The following is an 18,560-nucleotide window of genomic DNA, read 5'->3' as shown; positions in this document are numbered from 1 at the left end:
TTATCTTACATTCAAAATGTCTTTCTCTATGAAAAACAGTTTGATCACTTCTTCACAGATCTGCTTGGTCTTCACTCAATAGACAATTGGATTCAAGGTGGGAGGCAGCAGCAAATAGAGCTTGGCTATTAAAATGTGGATATGGTGAAGTATGCTGTGCCCCCCCAAAGTGATGAGTGAAGAAGGCTGGGACATAGATGACGACAATAGCACGTGTGTGTGATATACAGGTGCTGAAGTCTTTGTGACGAGCATCTGCAGAAGATAGATTTCCTACAACACAGACAAGTATAGTGTAAGACATGAAAATGCAGAAAATATCAAACTCTCTGATCACCATGGCAAGTATGAGACCATAAATGGCATTATTCTTGATGTTGCCACAGGATAGTGTGGCCAGAGACATATGCTCACAACAAGTTTATGAGCATTCAACAACAAGTGTGTTGAATGAGGTTGCCTTTGCAGTAGGGAAGACACTTTATCAGGAAAGTGAATGGTATCATAAGCAACACACTTCGAGTCAAGGTGACAAGGCCAGCTTTGGTAATTATGGTGTCGGTGAGGATGGAAGAATATCATGTGTGTGTGTTAGTCACTCAGTCATGTCTGACTCTTTGTGACCACATGGACTGTAGCCTGCCAGGCTCCTCTGTCCATGGGATTTTCCAGGCAAGAATACTGGAGTGGGTTGCCATTTCCTTTTCCAGGGGATCTTCCTCACCCAGAGATCGAACCCGGGTCTCCCACATTGCAGGCAAATTCTTTACTATCTGACCTACCAGGGAAGAATAACATAGAGAGTAGCAAATGGTCACAAAGCGATACAGAGACATAAGCATGAGCATGCCAGATTCCATGCCTGTCATCATGTGGAAGAAAAACATCTGCACAAGTCAGGCATTAAAGGCAATCTCTCTGAGACTGAGCCAAAAGAAACACAATATATTGGGAACAAATGTAGTGCACCCACTAGCATCTGTAAGGGGCAGGAAGGCTAGGAAGTAATACATGGGCCAATGAAGGGCTTCCTCATGACAGATAAGATAGATAAGCCCACAGTTCCCTATGACAGCAATGATGTACATGAGTCAGAATGACATTGAGATCCAGATGTGTGCAGGTTCCAGTCAAGGAATCCCATTGAAGATGAAGTATCTTGGTTTCAGGCTGGAGCTTTTGATTCCATGCACAATGGTCAACTGCAAAGTATGTTACTTTTGATACCAATAAATATGTCCAATAAAAGAAGGTAGTAGTTTTTCAGTCAGAGTCAAAAGATGGATAAGTATTTGCACAATATAAAGTATGTTTAGAGGATAAATCATCTTTTTGTACCCTGACTGTGCTATTTGATCCTACTGAAGAGTCTTGAGTTTGCTACCAAATAAAAAGAATTCAAACAGTGCAAATATAGTAACAAAGACCTGGTCTTGCTTGGCTTTATCCTCTCAACTCTTTCTATAAGTATCTATTCATATTTCTAGGTCATTCAGTAGTCCTTGCTTTTGTCTCATCTACCAATTTCCAAATGATGGACTCAGTTTGAATAAAACTGATTCTCTTAAGTCATATAATTTCTCTTCTTCCAAGAAGTCTTTTCTGTTGTGTCCACTGGATTATAATCAAATTTTGAAAGCACCTAATTATTGCACATGTTTTCCAAGCTGAGCATGATTTCTCTATAATTCTTGATATTCGAAGTCAGAATAATCATGGACAAAATGTTTGACAGGCCAAAAAGCTACAAAGATTTACAGCTTAAAAAGCACAGCCATAGACATTTCTATTATATCTCTAAATGTTTCTTGTTGATAAAAGATTTTAGTTTATATTTAACTAATGGGCTTGTTAAACTCTAACTCTCATGCTTTCTATTTATTCTCTTGAATGTATGTGTAGGTAAGCAGGGAATATATATGTGTAAGTAATCATATGCTCATGTCTTTTTTGTGTGTTAGCTTTAGCCCCCAAATAGCTATGAAACATTATATTGGATAGGACATAATATTTATGAATAAAGTTGTGTTTTGAATAAGTTCAGTTCAGTCACTCAGTTATGTCTGACTCATTGCAACCCCATGGACTGCAACATGCCAGGCTTCCCTGTCCTTCACCAACTCCTGTAGCTTGCTCAAACTCATGTCCATTGTGTTGGTGATGCCATCCAACCATCTTATCCTCTGTCGTCCCCTTCTCTTCCTGCCTTCAGTCTTTCCCAGCATCCAGGTCTTTTCAAATGAATCAATTCTTCACATTAGGTGGCCAAAGTACTGGAGTTTCAGCTTCAGCATCAGTCCTTCCAGTGAATATTCAGGACTGATTTCCTTTAAGATGGACTGGTTTGATCTTGCAGTCCAAGGGACTCTCAAGAGTCTTCTCCAACACCACAGTTCAAAAGCATAACTTGGGAAAGTTAGAGTTCCAGTTTTCTTCTGTACTCTGGGACACAGATAAAGTTTTTTTGGTTAATATCAAAAGACTTCAGGAACCTTCTTTTTGAGAAAATTCTACATTTATATTTTTAAATATTCTTCTTTAGTCTCTTTTGATAACCACCTTGATTATATTGTATTTTATACTGTATATTTTTATCATTTAAAATATTTTATCTATTTTCTGTTATATTGTAATCTTCCCCATATCACATACTTTTCCAAAATTCTGATCTTGATTGTACTCTTTCTCGATCACTCTCTCTCTCCATGAGATTTAACCTAGAGTTGTCTACTAGTGCTTTTTTTTAACCATTACTTTAACTGGTGGAAAATTTTTTAAGTAATGCTATATAAATAATATCAATATATAAAACAGGATAAAAGCAAATTTTTCTAGAAAGAAAAAAGGATTAGAACTGAAAATTTTAAAGCAATTTTCTCAACTGTAAATTCTTTTAGCACTAAGAAAAACCATGGAGATTTTGACCACAGGCTGGGACAGTTTCAACAAAATATATAAGACTATCACAATTATGTTTAGTATTACTACCATTATTTGGCTCTTAAAATAAATAGAAGCAAAGCCATGCCTGCTGCTGCTGCTGCTGCTGCTAGGTCACTTCAGTCGTGTCCGACTCTGTGCGACCCCATAGACGGCAGTCCACCAGGCTTCCCCGTCCCTGGGATTCTCCAGGCAAGAACACTGGAGTGGGTTACCATTTCCTTCTCCAATGCATGAAAGTGAAAAGTGAAAGTGAAGTCGCTCAGTCGTGCCTGACTCTTTGCGACCCCATGGACTGCAGCCTACCAGGCTCCTCCGTCCATGGGATTTTCCAGGCAAGAGTACTGGAGTGCGTTGCCATTGCCTTCTCTGAAAGCCATGCCTAGCCATCTCTCAAACCTCTATATTGGTTTCAGGTATATAGCAGAGTGATTCAGTATATTTACAGGTTGTACAGCATTAAACTTTATTGCAACATGATGACTAGAATTCCCTGTGCTATATAAGACATACTTTGGTGAAAGTCTTACCATTTCCTAAGGAAGATTCCTCTGCCTTTGGAGAACAGAGAAATTTTTCTATTATTGAACAGAAATATGCTTGTTTGTAACACCATCTTTGGTCCTTGTCATATCAACATCACACAATCTTCTTTCTCTCATGCCTGGCCTACATTTAATTTTCCCCCCATTTCTACTTTTTCTTCATGGCAGTTGGCAAATCCCATTGGTTTCAGAAGACTAAAAGTAAGATAATTTAGTCTTCCTTATTCAACCACCCTGTGATTCAAATCCCTCCTCTTTAGTAATGTCTGTGTATCACTTGGCTTTTCTTCTGAATCACTCAAACTCAGCCTGATGCCAAATGTTTTAAAATCCTTATTCATGACTGATCTTGTTCAGAATGACTCTACTGCATTGGTTAGTAGCTTCTCTGGAGATTTTCCAAGCAAAGGGAAAACATTTATTTAGAGATTCCCAGGTAGATGCTCTTTAGGTCTCTAATGAGAGAGGAGGTAATTTTAGCTTTGTTGAAACTAAGTCTACCTTTAGAAAATATTTGAAAATGACGCAGAGGGGGAACCTCAATAATTACCATCTAATTTTAACATTTTTTCTTTGGTAAGACATATGAACTGTGTCTAGTATTCACTGATGTATAAACTATAATTATATATGAATTCCCAGAGTGCTTCAATTCCAGCCTTATAATTTTTGTCATAGCTTTATGCACACAGTATGTATGGGGCTCAAAGTTTTCTCAAAAATATTGAATAAACAATAATAACAATATTTTAACTCATTAAAAGTGGAAGTCACCAGTTAGAAGAAAATATATGGCAACATATGTAACTGAGAGAAGGTTTCCAAAATACATAAAGGAATCCTATACACCATATGAAAACAATATTCTAAAGTGAAATGGACAAAAGTTGCAGCTTCCACCTGCCTCCTCGAAAAAAAGTATTCAATAACCAAGAATTTAGGAAAGTGTATTCCATTCTCATCATCACCAGGAAAATGCAAATTAAGATCCTATTGTTGTTGCTCAGCCAGGTGTGTCCATGTCTTTGTGACTCCGTGGACTGAAGCATGCCAGGCTTCCCTGTCCTTCACTATCTCCTGGAGTTTGCTCAAGTTCATACCCATTCAGTTGATGATGCCATCCAGCCATCTCATCCACTGTCACCCGCTGGTCCTCCTGCCCTCAATCTTTCCCAGCATCAGGGTCTTTCCCAGTGAGTTGGTTCTTTGTATCAGGTGACCAAAGTATTAGAGCTTCAGCTTCAACATCAGTCCTTCCAATGACTATTCGGGTTTGATTTCCTTTAGGATTGACTGGTTTGCTCTCTTTGCTGTTCAAGGGACTCTCAAGAGTCTTCTCCAGCATCACGGTCAGAAAGGATCAATTCTTCAGCTCTCAGCTTTCCTTATGGTCCAACTCTCACCTTTGTACATGACTCCTGGAAGAACCATCGCTTTATCAATATGAAACTTTGTCAGTAAAATGATGTCTCTGCTAATGAAATACCACAGTTCTGACAATATCAAGTGCTGGAAAGAATAAAAAGTGACAAGAATTCTCATACTGCCGATGAGAGTTTAAACTAGTGCAACCACCTTGGAATATAGTTGATACCAAAAGCTAAGCTAAAAATACCACATGATCCAGAAATCCCACTTTTCGGTTGTAAATCAAAGAAATGCACAAATATTTGCTCCAAAAGACATATACAAGAATGTTCATAGGAGTATTATTCATAGGAGTTTACCAAAAAAGTCTTCAAGAGTACAATAAATAATTGCTGTATATTCACAAGTCACAATATTACTTAGGGATGAAAATGATCCAAATAATGCTTCACAAAAAAATATGGATAATTTTAAATACAATCACTGTAATTTTTAAAGCTCAGAACTGTGCTCACTCTCTTCTGAAACTAGGAGTTGCAAGATAGTACATAATAATTGCACAATCATAATTATTATTATTGCATAAGAATAATTGCATAATAGTTGCAAAAATACATCTGCATTTTTTTTTCATTCTGTCTCCCCCCATTTATTTCCTTTCCCTTCTCTCTCTCTTTATTCCACTTCCCTCTTCTCATTTCTCTTTTACCATACCTATTTTCTGTTTTGTTTTCTTTACATGTAACCTATTCCCTGCCTGAATCTGAACTGGATTTTGTTTTTAATCATTATTGTAGTGCTAATATTTTTAAACTGTCTACTGTAATCTCTTGAAGTTCTTTTTGTTTGTGTGTGCTGCACTCTTTGAACTTTCGTGTGTGCATCCATATTAACTTTAGATCCGTTTCTTTATGGTTTTGAATATTGTTTGTGTTCAGTAATTCTGATCACTGCTTTATTATCCCCAGGAATACTTATTTTATTCTTCATTCTCTGTCCTTTATCTTCACTCAGCATTGTCACCTCATTATATTTATCTACTGTCTTCTATAACAACTTATAGTATTTTCTAATTCCTAATTTCTAACAATCACTAATTCAAAAGCATAGATTTTAATATTTCCTTTTTTTTTGCTTTCCTAATTTAACTTTCTTATTCTCATTTATCATTTTTGTTACTATCCCATTACTTTATTATCTCTCTGTCTAATCTGGCCATCCATTGTATCTCTGTCCTATGATTTTTTTCCTTCCATTTTCATAGATTATATAAAATTATTCCCATTTTTGAAAACTATAGTCTTTTTTATCTAGTATTAAACATTTTATATACCCAGAATAATCTTTTCATTGTCCTACATGCTATATCTTGTCTCTCCTTTATCAGGATATTATTGTAGGCTCAATATAATGATTGTCTGTGGTGGTATTGTTTTCCCTTTTTATTAATGTCTAGCCAGAGTTAGATTTGTCTATTTTGAGTGTTTTTCAGCAAACATGGAACACTCATATATATGTTTCTTTCACTCTTATCCTTGTACTTAGATATGGATGGAGGAACAAAGATCTCTTCAAGAAAATTAGAGATACCAAGGGAACGTTTCATGCAAAGATAGGCTCAATAAAGCACAGACATAGCATGGACCTAACAGAAGCAGAAGATATTAAGAAGTGGTGGCAAGAATACACAGAAGAACTATACAAAAAAGATCTTCACGACCCAGATCAATATGGTCTGATCACTCACCTAGAGTCAGGCATCCTGGAATGTGAAGTCAAGTGGGTCTTAGGAAACATCACTATGAACAAAGCTAGTGGAGGTGATGGAATTCAACTTGAGCTATTTCAAATCCTAAAAGATTATGCTGTGAAAATGCTGCACTCAATCTGCCAGGAAATTTGGAAAACTCAGCAGTGGCTACAGAACTGGAAAAGGTCAGTTTTCATTCTAATCCCAAAGAAAAGCAATGCAAAAGAATGCTCAAACTACTGCACAATTGCACTCATCTCACATGCTAGCAAAGTAATGCTCAAAATTCTTCAAGCAAGGCTTCAGCAGTACACGAACCATGAACCTCCAGATGTTCAAGCTGGATTTAGAAAAGGCAGAGGAACCAGAGATCAAATTGTCAGCATCTTCTGGATCATCAAAAAAGCAAGAGAATTTCAGAAAAACATCTATTTCTGCTTTATTGACTATGCCAAAGCCTTTGACTGTGTGGATCACAATAAACTGTGGAAAATTCTGAAAAAGATGGGCATACCAGACCACCTGACCTGCCTCTGGAGAAATCTGTATGCAGGTCAGGAAGCAACAGTTAGAACTGGACATGGAACAACAGACTGGTTCCAAATAGGGAAAGGAGTATATCAAGGCTGTATATTGTTACCCTGCTTATTTAACTTATATGCAGAGTACATTATGAGAAATGCTGGGCTGGAGGAAGCACAAGCTGGAATCAAGATTGCTGGGAGAAGTATCAGTAACCTCAGATATGGAGATGACATCACCCTTATGGCAGAAAGTGAAGAAGAACTAAGGAACCTCTTGATGAAAGTGAAAGAGGAGAGTGAAAAAGTTGGATTAAAACTCAACATTCAGAAAACAAAGATGATGGCATCTGGTCCCATCACTTCATGGCAAATAGATGGAGAAACAGTGGAAACAGTGGCTGACTTTATTTTTGGGGGCTCCAAAATCACTGCAGATGGTGACTGCAGCCATGAAATAAAAAGACACTTACTCCTTGGAAGGAAAGTTATAACCAACCTAGACAGCACATTAAAATGCAGAGGCATTACATTGCCAACAGAGTTCCATTTAGTCAAGTCTATGGTTTTTCCAGTAGTCATGTATGGATGTGAGAGTTGGACTATAAAGAAAGCTGAGTGCTGAAGATTTGATGCTTTTGAACTGTGGTGTTGGAGAAGACAAGCAGAGGCTTACAATTTATTATATTATTGACCTCATGGTAAACACTCTCTGTTTCATCTTTAAGATATCATTGAGAAAACAGAGATCTTTAGTGAAAGATAAGAATGCACAGTACATTTTGTTCAGAGTTAAATCACAGTTATTAAATTTCTTTCACAAGTGTAAACAGCAGTTTCAGTCATCTAGCCCCAGACCATTGGTTTCTGTAGATCTATGTTTCAAGGTCACTCTTCCAGTTTCCCATTCATATTTTTCTTTCCTGCAACCTGATGCTATTGAGACTTGAATTATAGGGAGAACTCATGTGGAAGGTGAGATCACATGAAATTTACTTGGTATTCTGCACAAAATATCATGGGGATGGACATTCAAATTTGGAGTTGCTTAATAACCAAAGATTTTGTTAAAAAATAACAAACAAATTTCAATTAAGTAGAGGTGGGAGATCAGAAAGGGACGATTTCACACCTTAAGGTGAGACTAGAGTCCAACAGGAAGAAAGACCTTTATTCTTTCAGGCAAGGATTTAGCCAGTAAAAAACCATGAAGTCTTGGTTCACAATGGCCCTCCCAACTTTTTTCTCCTGCTACAAAAAAGTTCTTTCCTTGATACACTGTTATGCCCAATATGGGAATCCCCGAGCAGGAAGAGAGAAGGCCTCCAAGACAATGCAACTGACAAAAAGGGGAAGTTTATTGCTGACTCGAGCCAGGGCCCTCTGCCACATCCAACGCAGTGGTGCAGGTCAGAGAGCCCCGAGCCCAAACTGTTACACAAATTTATAGGGTGAGCACACGCCATTGGTAGTTGGTTTAAGCGGATTGGTTACAAGTTTGCAAAGCAATTTCATTGGTCAAAACTTCCGCGCGGGTGGGACTTTCCCGGGTGCTTCCGCCCGGTTCCTAATTTCCTAATTGGCAAACAGCAGTCAGTGTTAAGTGAAAGCTAATTGGTTCTAATTGGCAAACAGCGGTCAGTGTTACTCCTAATCTAAGCTGCCTGCCATGGCGTTACTTCTGTTTGCCTCACAACACCAGATATGCACATGTCTCAGCAGGATTTCAGAGCCCAGATTGCAATTCCCTGGTGATTGCAAATAGACGTATCTGTACTGGAAAAATATCTGTCAGTCTATTTGTTTCGGGTCAACAGTATGGACATTTCAAAAAATCTCTAGTCTTATTGCACTCAGTTTTGAAATATATTTTATTATTTTTCCTGTGGACCTCATTGAGGTTTTCTTTTTGATCTAATATAATTTTTTTTCAGAACATGAAGGAAAACATTGTTTACTTGGAAGAAAAGATCAGAGAGTGCAGTATCAAGGAAGTCAATAGCAGACAGATGGTGGAGAAGTACGTTGGTCAATAATACAACTTGTTGAAAATTATTCCAATTAGACAAGATACTGCTGACTTTGATGACCCACACTTCACTGGAAACTTTCACCTGCAGTTGAAACCAGATTATACTGGGGGGAAGAGATCAGAAGCAAGAAAGCAGAAATGATTAGTTCCAAAAATATTTATCAAAATATGCATAGAAAAGAAAAGTCACAGGATCTCTGCTATTAGATGTAAAAGTCAGTAAGTTCAAACGCATTGTGAACACAAGAAATAGAAAAAGTGAGTGATGGTCTGAGTTCCCATGAGCATATTTTGAGAACTTTGCTTGATCAGAAAAAGAAATTAGTAATAAACAAATACAATAATATGAGAAAATAACGACTGTACATGTCAAAAGATTGGAATTTGAGATACTTTGCTTCTATAGTGATAGTGAGATAGTGTTAGTCATTCAATCGTGTCCAATTCTTTGCACCCCCATGGACAGTAGCCTGCCAGACTCCTCTGTCCATGGAATTCTTCAGGCAGGAATACTGGAGTGCATTGCCATGCCCTTCTCCAGGGGCTTTTCTCTACTCAGAGATCGAACCCAGGTCTCCTGCATGGCAGGCAGATTCTTTACCATCTGAGCCACCAGGGACGTCCAGTTTACTTCTAATACTTTCATTTTTCTTTATGGAATAGAAATTAATGGAATATGGAAGCCATGAGGAGCAGGAGGTATATAACAGATTTGGTACGATAAAAAATTTATTGCTATAAACCATGTAATAAGCATAGTTATGCAATGAGATACCAGTTAAAATCTGAAATTGTGAGCAAATGGTACTTGAAATCTGCCCATCCTTATACTTTCTTCAGAAGTGCTCCATACTGGGAGTACAGCAACACACGACACAGAGCACAGAATTGCTCAGAGTTGGTGTTGTAGGGCTTGTGCGCTAGTATGACGGTCATTTTGAAGGATAAAATAGAAATTTAGTTGAGGAACCATGCTGTTAAGAATTGTATACAATTCTTAAAAATCTGTTAAGAAAATTTCCATTTGAGGACTATAATTAAAAAAAAAAATTTAAAATCAGTGTCACTCCATGCAATGGCAATCTTCCTACAGAACAGTGTAGTGATTACCTTTCCTTTGAAAAATAGTGTTTGGCATATTTTATTGACTTCTAATATTTACAAAATGCTTATTCCCATCTATGTGAAGTATCAGGATTATTCATATTCATGGGAATGGAACCTTTAAAAGCTCATCTTAATTTTTTGCCCTTGAGACTGGTGTGGGAAAATCTGTCAATTACAACAGGGAATTTTGTGTCTCTTCCACCTAACAGTGTGAGATGGTGAACTGAGAGGATGACAAGCAGACAATGAATACTATCAATAAATTCACAATTAAAAATTAATTTGTCAGCTAAATGTGTCAGGCCAATTGTCTGAAGCCATTCTTTTTGAAAAGCAGAAGACTTAGGTTGTACAGTAACAATTTCCAAGCCCAGTTTCAAAGATGCAATTAAGAACTTTCCACTACATTGTGTTAGCTAAGACGGAAAGATTAAAATCAACTTGGGGCTTTTTTCCTTCTACATAAATGTATGAACGAATGGCTAGGTCTTCCTATCCCAACTAGTTAGAGCAAGTGACTTCTAGGTTATTAGATACAAGTCAATGATCTCTGGAAGGACCTCTTAATTGTATGAATGCATAATAATATTTAGAAACCTTTGTCCCAGAATGATTTCCAGGTCACTTGGACTTAGGTTGGATCCCTAGAGACTACAGTCAGAAATTTATCTGTGAGATGAATATTCCAAGTTTAGAAACAGCTCTTCCTTACCTATGCTGTGCCCTCATCCATGAAAGTCTAACTGTTTTAGGAGTCTATGTTTCAAGCCATTGATCTGCCACTTGCTAAACCTGAGAGTATTGGTCAGTCATTTTTCCGTTCCTTCCTTTAAGTTCTAATGGAGAAATATAGCATTAATGCAAAAGTGCATAAGTCCCTGGTAGCTCTAATTTCTTTAATGGTATAGTGTCCTATTATTTGATCTTTCTGAGGGTAATATACCTGCCTAAAATGTGAGTCTAGAAACCCATGCCTGCAGAATTGGGAGAGGGCCAGGTAGTGAGGAAATTTCCGATGATTATGCCGGAACTCCTCTAACCAAGTTCAGAAGAATCTCCCCATGTTATACTTCCTTGGATGAAAATTAACAATGATGAACCTTGTTCACACAAGTGAACTTGACCTTCCCTGTGATTTCTTATGCTTTAGAATGGTCTAGAAAATACTGTAACCCAAAAAAACCTTGTTAAAACTCTGTCCAAGTATCAAACACTAATGACAGTTTAATCTTGAAAATATTACTACCGTATGGACTAAGTCCCTGCTATACTCCTAGGTCACTCCAATGCCTTAAGTCCAGTTCCCTGCCCCTTTTGAAACACCCTGACAACTCTTTCCCGAATTTCTTTGGTCTTAACTCCATATACCATAGGGTTAAGAGCAGGTGGAAAGAGCAGATACACATTGGCCAAAAGAATGTGAATGTGGAGTGGAACATGGTGGCCAAAGCGATGGGTAAAAAAAGAGAAGAGGGCAGGTGTATAAGAAATTAGGATGACACAGACATGAGAACCACAGGTCCCTAGGGCCTTGGACCGAGCTTCATGAGATGAGAGGCGAAGGACAGCTCGTGCAATGAGGGAATAGAAAAGACCAATGCAAAACAAGTCCACGCCAATGACCAGAAGTGCTGCCGTCAGCCCATAAACACGATTAGGCCTGGTGTCTCCACAGGCTAGTGCCGGACCAGCCGGGAGATTTCAGCGAGCAACACGACGCGTTCCTTTAGGCTAAGAAATAAAGAGACAGGACAGATGGGGTCGAGAGGATCGCTGCAGTCAACGATGCTCCTTTATTTCTCTAAGCTTCATTTATACTTAAACCAAGAAGGAGACATCACAAAGAAAATTCTTCCCCATGTACATCATCTTAAGATAACAATAATTAGAACTCTCACTAGGCGTCAGAGCACAGGAATGGCATCCTGATTTAGATTAGGGGTAATCGTAAAAAGGCTGTCTGTCTGCGTCCTGTGTGCATTCAAGGCTTACTAGTGTTGTGTTTATCTTTGGATAGGAAATTCAGAGGGGTGGCGGGACAGAGAGCTATGTCCTTGAAGGAACCCTCGATAATCAAGGCGGCTCCCAGAGTCAGCTCTTTCAAGCCGCTCCCCGCAGCTCCCCCTCTTTTATTTAGTAAAAGGGCACGCCTGATTCTTTTGGCGTAAGTAATTACTGTGTAGGACAGCCTTGATGTCCCACAACTCTGTAATGAATTTCTTTATGATACAAGGAGCAATGCACACAGAAAGCGCAAACACTAGGAGCACAGCCATGACCCCTGAAAAAAGATGCCAAAGTGAGGTAATCGAAGGAAAATTGGAAAACAAACTGTTAACAAACTCTTCAGCATTTTTTGCCAAATCCATACTAGCCCGAGGAGCATTTTCTATATCAAGAATTTCCTGATGAAGTTGTAATAGATCCAAGGAAATGTTTTCATTATACCAAATACCATCTAAATGTAATTTTATCTTATTCCAAGGGGTCTCAGTATTATTATAAATTTTTGGTGTAACACAAATCCAACGATAGTTAGCATGACATCTAATTTTTGTTCTTAGCTTTAACCCTTGCACTTCTCCTCCCAAAAATCTTACTGCATCATAAAGCGCATTTAGCCTATCTTCTAATTTTCTATCCATATCTTCTTGAACTCCTAAGGCTTTTGAAGTGTTCTTTGCCAAATCATCTACAATATTAGCAGCATGCACAGATTGAGCTAAAGATACAGAAGCAGTAACAGCAGAAGCAATCAAAGTTATAAGAGTTACTACTCCCAGAATTATTAATCCTATCCCCCTTCGTGGCCTAGCAAGGACTGTATGCACTCTTTCCCATAGTTCAAGCCCAGATTCTTCATACCAGGGCTCAGTAAGATTTACAGGCAACATAACAAAAGGTGGTTGTTTAACTATTAAGACTCCAGAATTATTTCTTATTCCTCGAATGCAATTGGTTAGGGTACAATTAAAACAATGAATATAATATTGACTATTTTTCTTAGTAAGATTTACAGAACCAGCAATAATCATAAATGGATAAGGTACACAAGTCCGAGGATATCTCCAGGTTGCATTCTAAAAAAGTCCACCTTTAACCTTTTCTCCAGTCTGCAGGAAGGATCCGCTTGTTTCAAAAGCGGCCAGCAACTTCCAGACCTCAGTTTGATAAACAAGGGTGCCACCAAGATTCCAAATTCTCACTGCAAACTGTCTGTTACTTTCCTTTCCGGGGTTTCTCTCTGAGTCTGGCGACCAGTCTCACAGTGAGTGTGTGCTGTTAGGAATAGAACACACCGTAGCAGTCTCATTCCGGCAGAGTTTCCATGGCACCGCTATATGTTTCCCTTTTTGCCCCAGGCCACAGAATGGGATATCCTGGGGTCCCGTTCCGTTGCGTCGCTGTGCATGCCCTGTGAGCTTGGTCACACCAGGAATATCCACACTCCAGCCAGTGCTGTAATCAGAATATCCAACATCTGTAACAGTGAGACAACCTGAAACATTATGATTTCGGAAAAAGCACATTGGTAATTGTGAAGAGGATCCAGTATAAGAAATGTTGGCATTCTGCGGAAAAATATGTTTATCAGAAAACCCCCCCAAAAGTACTGTGTCATTCACATACACAGGAACAGAACTCATTTCCCATCCGACAGGCTGCAAAAGAGGGGGATCAGGAACATATGCCCAGAAGACATCAGCGTTCATGGAACTTATCTGGTTTAAAAGGAGTAATAAAGAAATTAATATACTAGTAGGAGAGGCGGGGGAAGGGTTTGGAGCATTCTCACATGCCATCTGTAACAGTGCCTGTATCTGCTGAGCTGTCGGCAGCGGGGCTGTCTCCTGGATTGTGAGCTGTCTCATTCGCTCCACCAGTGATCTCCTCCGCTGTGCGTACCAGCCTTTCCGGGAGCCAGCGCGGCGCTTCGGCATTCTGCGGGAAAACACAAACATGACCTCTCCCCCATGTTAGAACTGGATCCGGCCCATGCCATCTGCCTTCCAGCGGGTCTTTCCACCTGACTAATGGCCGAGCTTTTTTATTGTCATAGTGCCAAAAACGTTGAGCTGCTGATTTGCCATCCCGGTCAAGACTTAGAAAATTCAAAATGAATAAGGCATGGCTGAGGAGATTGTTAGGAGTAATAGTATACAAACTCCCCCTTTTTAATTTTTTTAATTGGTGCTGAAGGGTTTTATGTGCTCGCTCAACAATTCCTTGGCCCTGCGGATTATATGGAATACCAGTCTTATGCACAATTTGTAACTGGGCACAGAAGGCTTGAAAATTGCGACCAGTATATCCAGGGCCATTGTCTGTTTTGATGCATTTAAGTAGGCCCATAGCAGAAAAGCTCCGTAAGCAATGCTGAATACAATGCTTACTAGCCTCTCCAGGTTGAAGTGTGGCCATGAGGAAACCAGAAAAGGTATCAACAGTAACGTGCACATATTTTAATTTTCCAAAATCAGAAATATGTGTAACATCCATTTGCCACAAATCATTGGGGAGTAAACCCCGAGGATTGACTCCATAAGTGGGAAGAACAAAAAACTGCGGGCAGGTAGGACAAGTTTTTACAATTTGACGAGCTGCCTCTCGAGAAATTCCAAATTGCAGCCGTAAAGAATTGCTATTCTGATGGTGTATTGCATGAGAGGCCTGTGCCGCAGAGATAGGGGTTAAGGAAGAATAACATACCATACGGGTGACTTCATCCGCCAGAGCATTCCCGGCCATTAAAGGTCCAGGAAGGGCAGTGTGAGCACGTATGTGCCCAAAAAAGCAAGGATGAGTTCGGGCTCGAATGAGATTCTGAATTTTCAAAAACAAGGTTTGAATAGAGGGCTTTGCAGCTCCAATGAGGGGTACTGTTTCAATGACTGAGAGAGCTCTGACAACATAATGACTGTCAGAGTATAAATTAAAACTTTGAGGAACACGTTGCAGAGCCTGGAGTACTGCAAAAAGCTCTACTTCTTGAGCTGATGAATATGAGGTTTGACAATAATAAGATTCATTTTCAATCACCAAACTGGCCATGCCATTGGAAGATCTATCAGTAAAGACAGTTATCCCCTTTTCCAAAGGGCATTGCTGCACGACTTTTGGAAAAATAAACTGATGCAGCTGTGCAAATTGTAACAATTTATTAGCAGGATAATGTTGTTTAATCTCCCCTGCATACTGTGCAAGCGCAATTGCCCAATCATTAGAAAATTGAGAAAGCCATAACTGTTGTTCAGTTGAAAAAGGAATACAAATAAAGTGGGGATCCCTCCCTAAATAATTAACCGATTTCTGTCTGCCTTTGGCTATTACTTTAGCTACAAGAACATGATAAGGACTTAACACCCGTAAAGGAGAAACTGGCAAGTAAATCCACCTTAGAGGGTTATCTTGAAACAGGACACCTGTAGGTGAATGTTCTGAGGCAAGGATATAAAGTCCCCAAGGCCTTTCATAGTCACAGTAACTGGAATGCTGCTGTGATAAGGCAGTTTCCACTTTCTGAAGAGCTCGTTCCCCAGCTTCTGTAAGGCTGCCTGGGGAGGTAGGATTATTATCTCCCTTTAAGACATCAAAAAGAGGCTTTAATTCATATGTTGCAAGGTGTAAATAGGGCCTAATCCAATTAATGTCTCCGAGCAACTTTTGAAAATCATTAAGTGTTTTCAGATTATCTCTTCGCAAAGCAATGGGCTGAACTCCAAATGTCTCCCTTTCTAAACGAAAACCAAGATAGGAATAAGGAGGAAAAGTTTGCACCTTTTCTTTGGCTATTATAAGCCCTGCAGCCTTCAAAGTTGGTTCCATGAAGGCATAAGCTACTAACAGATGTTTTTCATCAAAATGTGCCAGCAGTATATCATCCATGTAATGCAAAATGTAAACATCAGAGTATTTTACTCGAGTCTCTTCTAATGCTGCTGCAACAAATTTTTGACATAAAGTCGGACTATTAGCCATACCTTGAGGCAAAACTTTCCATTGATAGCGGCGCATTGGTTGAGAGAAATTAACAGATGGAACGCTAAAGGCAAATCGAGGACAGTCTTGAGGTGCTAAGGGAATAGTATAAAAACAATCCTTTAGGTCTATGATTATTATATGAGCATTTCTTGGAATAGCCATGGGGGAAGGTAAGCCAGGTTGTAACGCTCCCATGACTTTCATAGTTTCATTTACCTTTGATTTACAATCTTTTGCCCAGTGTCTTCCTTTATTGTTATTAATAATTGCTGCATGAGTGCCTCCAGACTCTTTGTCGGAGGGGCAGCTGCTGCCTGCACATTTGAATCATCAGTTACAAGTAATTCCCAATGATCATCCTTATGGTAAGCAGCCGCCTGTTCCTCTAAACTTTCCTCATCCTTTGGAGTCAACATTCCCTCATTTTCCTTCAAAGGTTTGGCAAATTCTAATTCAAAGTTTGTGGGTCTTTTCCCTTCAGGAGTAGCATAAACTTTAGGAGTAGCATAAATTGGATCTTCAGGTGAGAGCATGTTTTTTAATTTACTCCCTTCCTCATGTTCAAAATCAAGGCAGTCTCTTATTAAAGACCATAATGAAAATGTCTCCACAGGAACCTTATTAGGTCCATGGAGAGTATAATATGTTTGAATCTGTTTCCCTATCTTTTTCCATATCTCTAAACTCATAGTCCCTTCCTGTGGAAACCAGGGACATACTTCCTCAACAAAACTAAGAAAAGTCTGCAATTTTGTTTTAGTAACCTGCATTCCCCGATGCTTCAACATTATCTGTAACATATGCACAAACAACTGACGACTATGATCTTGCCCCATAGTTTATACTCTCGACAATAAACCTTCCTACCCCACAATATTCAAGCAAATATCCTTTTACTTACTTACTGCACAATTTCCAACGGGTAGCGGCCAAGAGGAACTTTCGACGAGCCACACGCTTGGGCGCCACTTGCCGGACCAGCCGGGAGATTTCAGCGAGCAACACGACGCGTTCCTTTAGGCTAAGAAATAAAGAGACAGGACAGATGGGGTCGAGAGGATCGCTGCAGTCAACGATGCTCCTTTATTTCTCTAAGCTTCATTTATACTTAAACCAAGAAGGAGACATCACAAAGAAAATTCTTCCCCATGTACATCATCTTAAGATAACAATAATTAGAACTCTCACTAGGCGTCAGAGCACAGGAATGGCATCCTGATTTAGATTAGGGGTAATCGTAAAAAGGCTGTCTGTCTGCGTCCTGTGTGCATTCAAGGCTTACTAGTGTTGTGTTTATCTTTGGATAGGAAATTCAGAGGGGTGGCGGGACAGAGAGCTATGTCCTTGAAGGAACCCTCGATAATCAAGGCGGCTCCCAGAGTCAGCTCTTTCAAGCCGCTCCCCGCAGGCTAGCTTCACTACAGCCATGTGCTCGCAGTAGGTGTGTGGGATCACATGGCTTTGGCAGAAGCTCAAGCGCTGAATGAGGAAGGGGCATGGGAGCATGAGAATGGAACCTCGCATCATAGCTACCACCCCAATGCGGGCAATGATGGTGTCAGTGAGGATAGTGGTATAGCGGAGCGGGTGGCAAATGGCCACGTAACGATCAAAGGCCATGGCCAGCAACACAGTGGATTCCATCATGCAGAAAGCATGAATGAAGAACATCTGCGCCAGGCATGCAGAGGCAGATATGTGTCCGGCTCCACACCAGAGGATGGCCAGGAGCTTGGGAACTGTGGAGAAAGAGGCAGCCAAGTCTACAGTTGAAAGCATACACAGGAACAAGTACATAGGCTTGTGCAGGGCCGGCTCAGTGGCAATGACCGCCAGGATGGTTATGTTACCCACAACTGTGGCTGTGCCCAGGAGGCACACAGGGAGTGACAGCCACAGGTGGAACTGCTCCAGACCCGGGATGCCCATGAGTACGAAAACAGAAGAGTCCAGGGAAGTATGGTTAGGAGACTCCATGGTCTGGCCAAGACGACTGGGCATCTTCTTGGGTCAGAAACCCTCACACAGTATGACATCACCTAAGGAAACAACACAGAACGGACTCACATTTCTCTTTCTTACTCCACATTTCTATTTAACAGAATAGAAGAGAAGTAAACTCTCCTATTCCTTAGTAGACCAGATGCTACCTGTGTGTAGTCACAAGATAAGAAAAATCAGGGAAGTAACTTTTTTATTTTGGACTTCACAGAATATCCTTCCTTACAATGTGGATGAATTTAAGAGATACCAGATAGCCCAAATGTGTAAGATCAACTGTTGTTGTTTGTTCTCATAAACATAGGGATTAAGAG

General features: G+C 39.7%; 2 protein-coding genes and 1 pseudogene across 2 annotated transcripts; all 3 read right to left on the bottom strand.

The window, feature by feature from the left end:
* On the bottom strand, positions 1-10,092 carry LOC136175882 (olfactory receptor 52N2-like; annotated as a pseudogene).
* A 1,449-nt stretch (positions 10,093-11,541) lies between these two features.
* Positions 11,542-18,246, bottom strand: LOC136174404 (olfactory receptor 52P1-like). The gene is made up of 2 exons (XM_065944572.1): positions 17,652-18,246; positions 11,542-11,939 (listed from the first exon to the last, which is right to left on the bottom strand). The coding sequence occupies exons 1-2, from the start codon at positions 18,244-18,246 to the stop codon at positions 11,542-11,544; spliced, it is 993 nt and encodes a 330-aa protein (XP_065800644.1).
* Positions 12,393-13,328, bottom strand: LOC136174507 (endogenous retrovirus group K member 7 Env polyprotein-like; the record flags this gene model as incomplete). Its single annotated transcript, XM_065944688.1, has 1 exon — positions 12,393-13,328. A coding segment is annotated over one exon (936 nt), but the record flags the coding sequence as incomplete, so codon positions are not given.
* Positions 18,247-18,560: the final 314 nt, after the last annotated feature.

Source organism: Muntiacus reevesi, chromosome 9 (assembly GCF_963930625.1).
Source record: "Muntiacus reevesi chromosome 9, mMunRee1.1, whole genome shotgun sequence".
Classification (NCBI taxonomy): Eukaryota; Metazoa; Chordata; class Mammalia; order Artiodactyla; family Cervidae; genus Muntiacus; species Muntiacus reevesi.
Note: the sequence above shows the minus strand (reverse complement) of the source record. Positions and strands in the feature narration are given on the sequence as shown.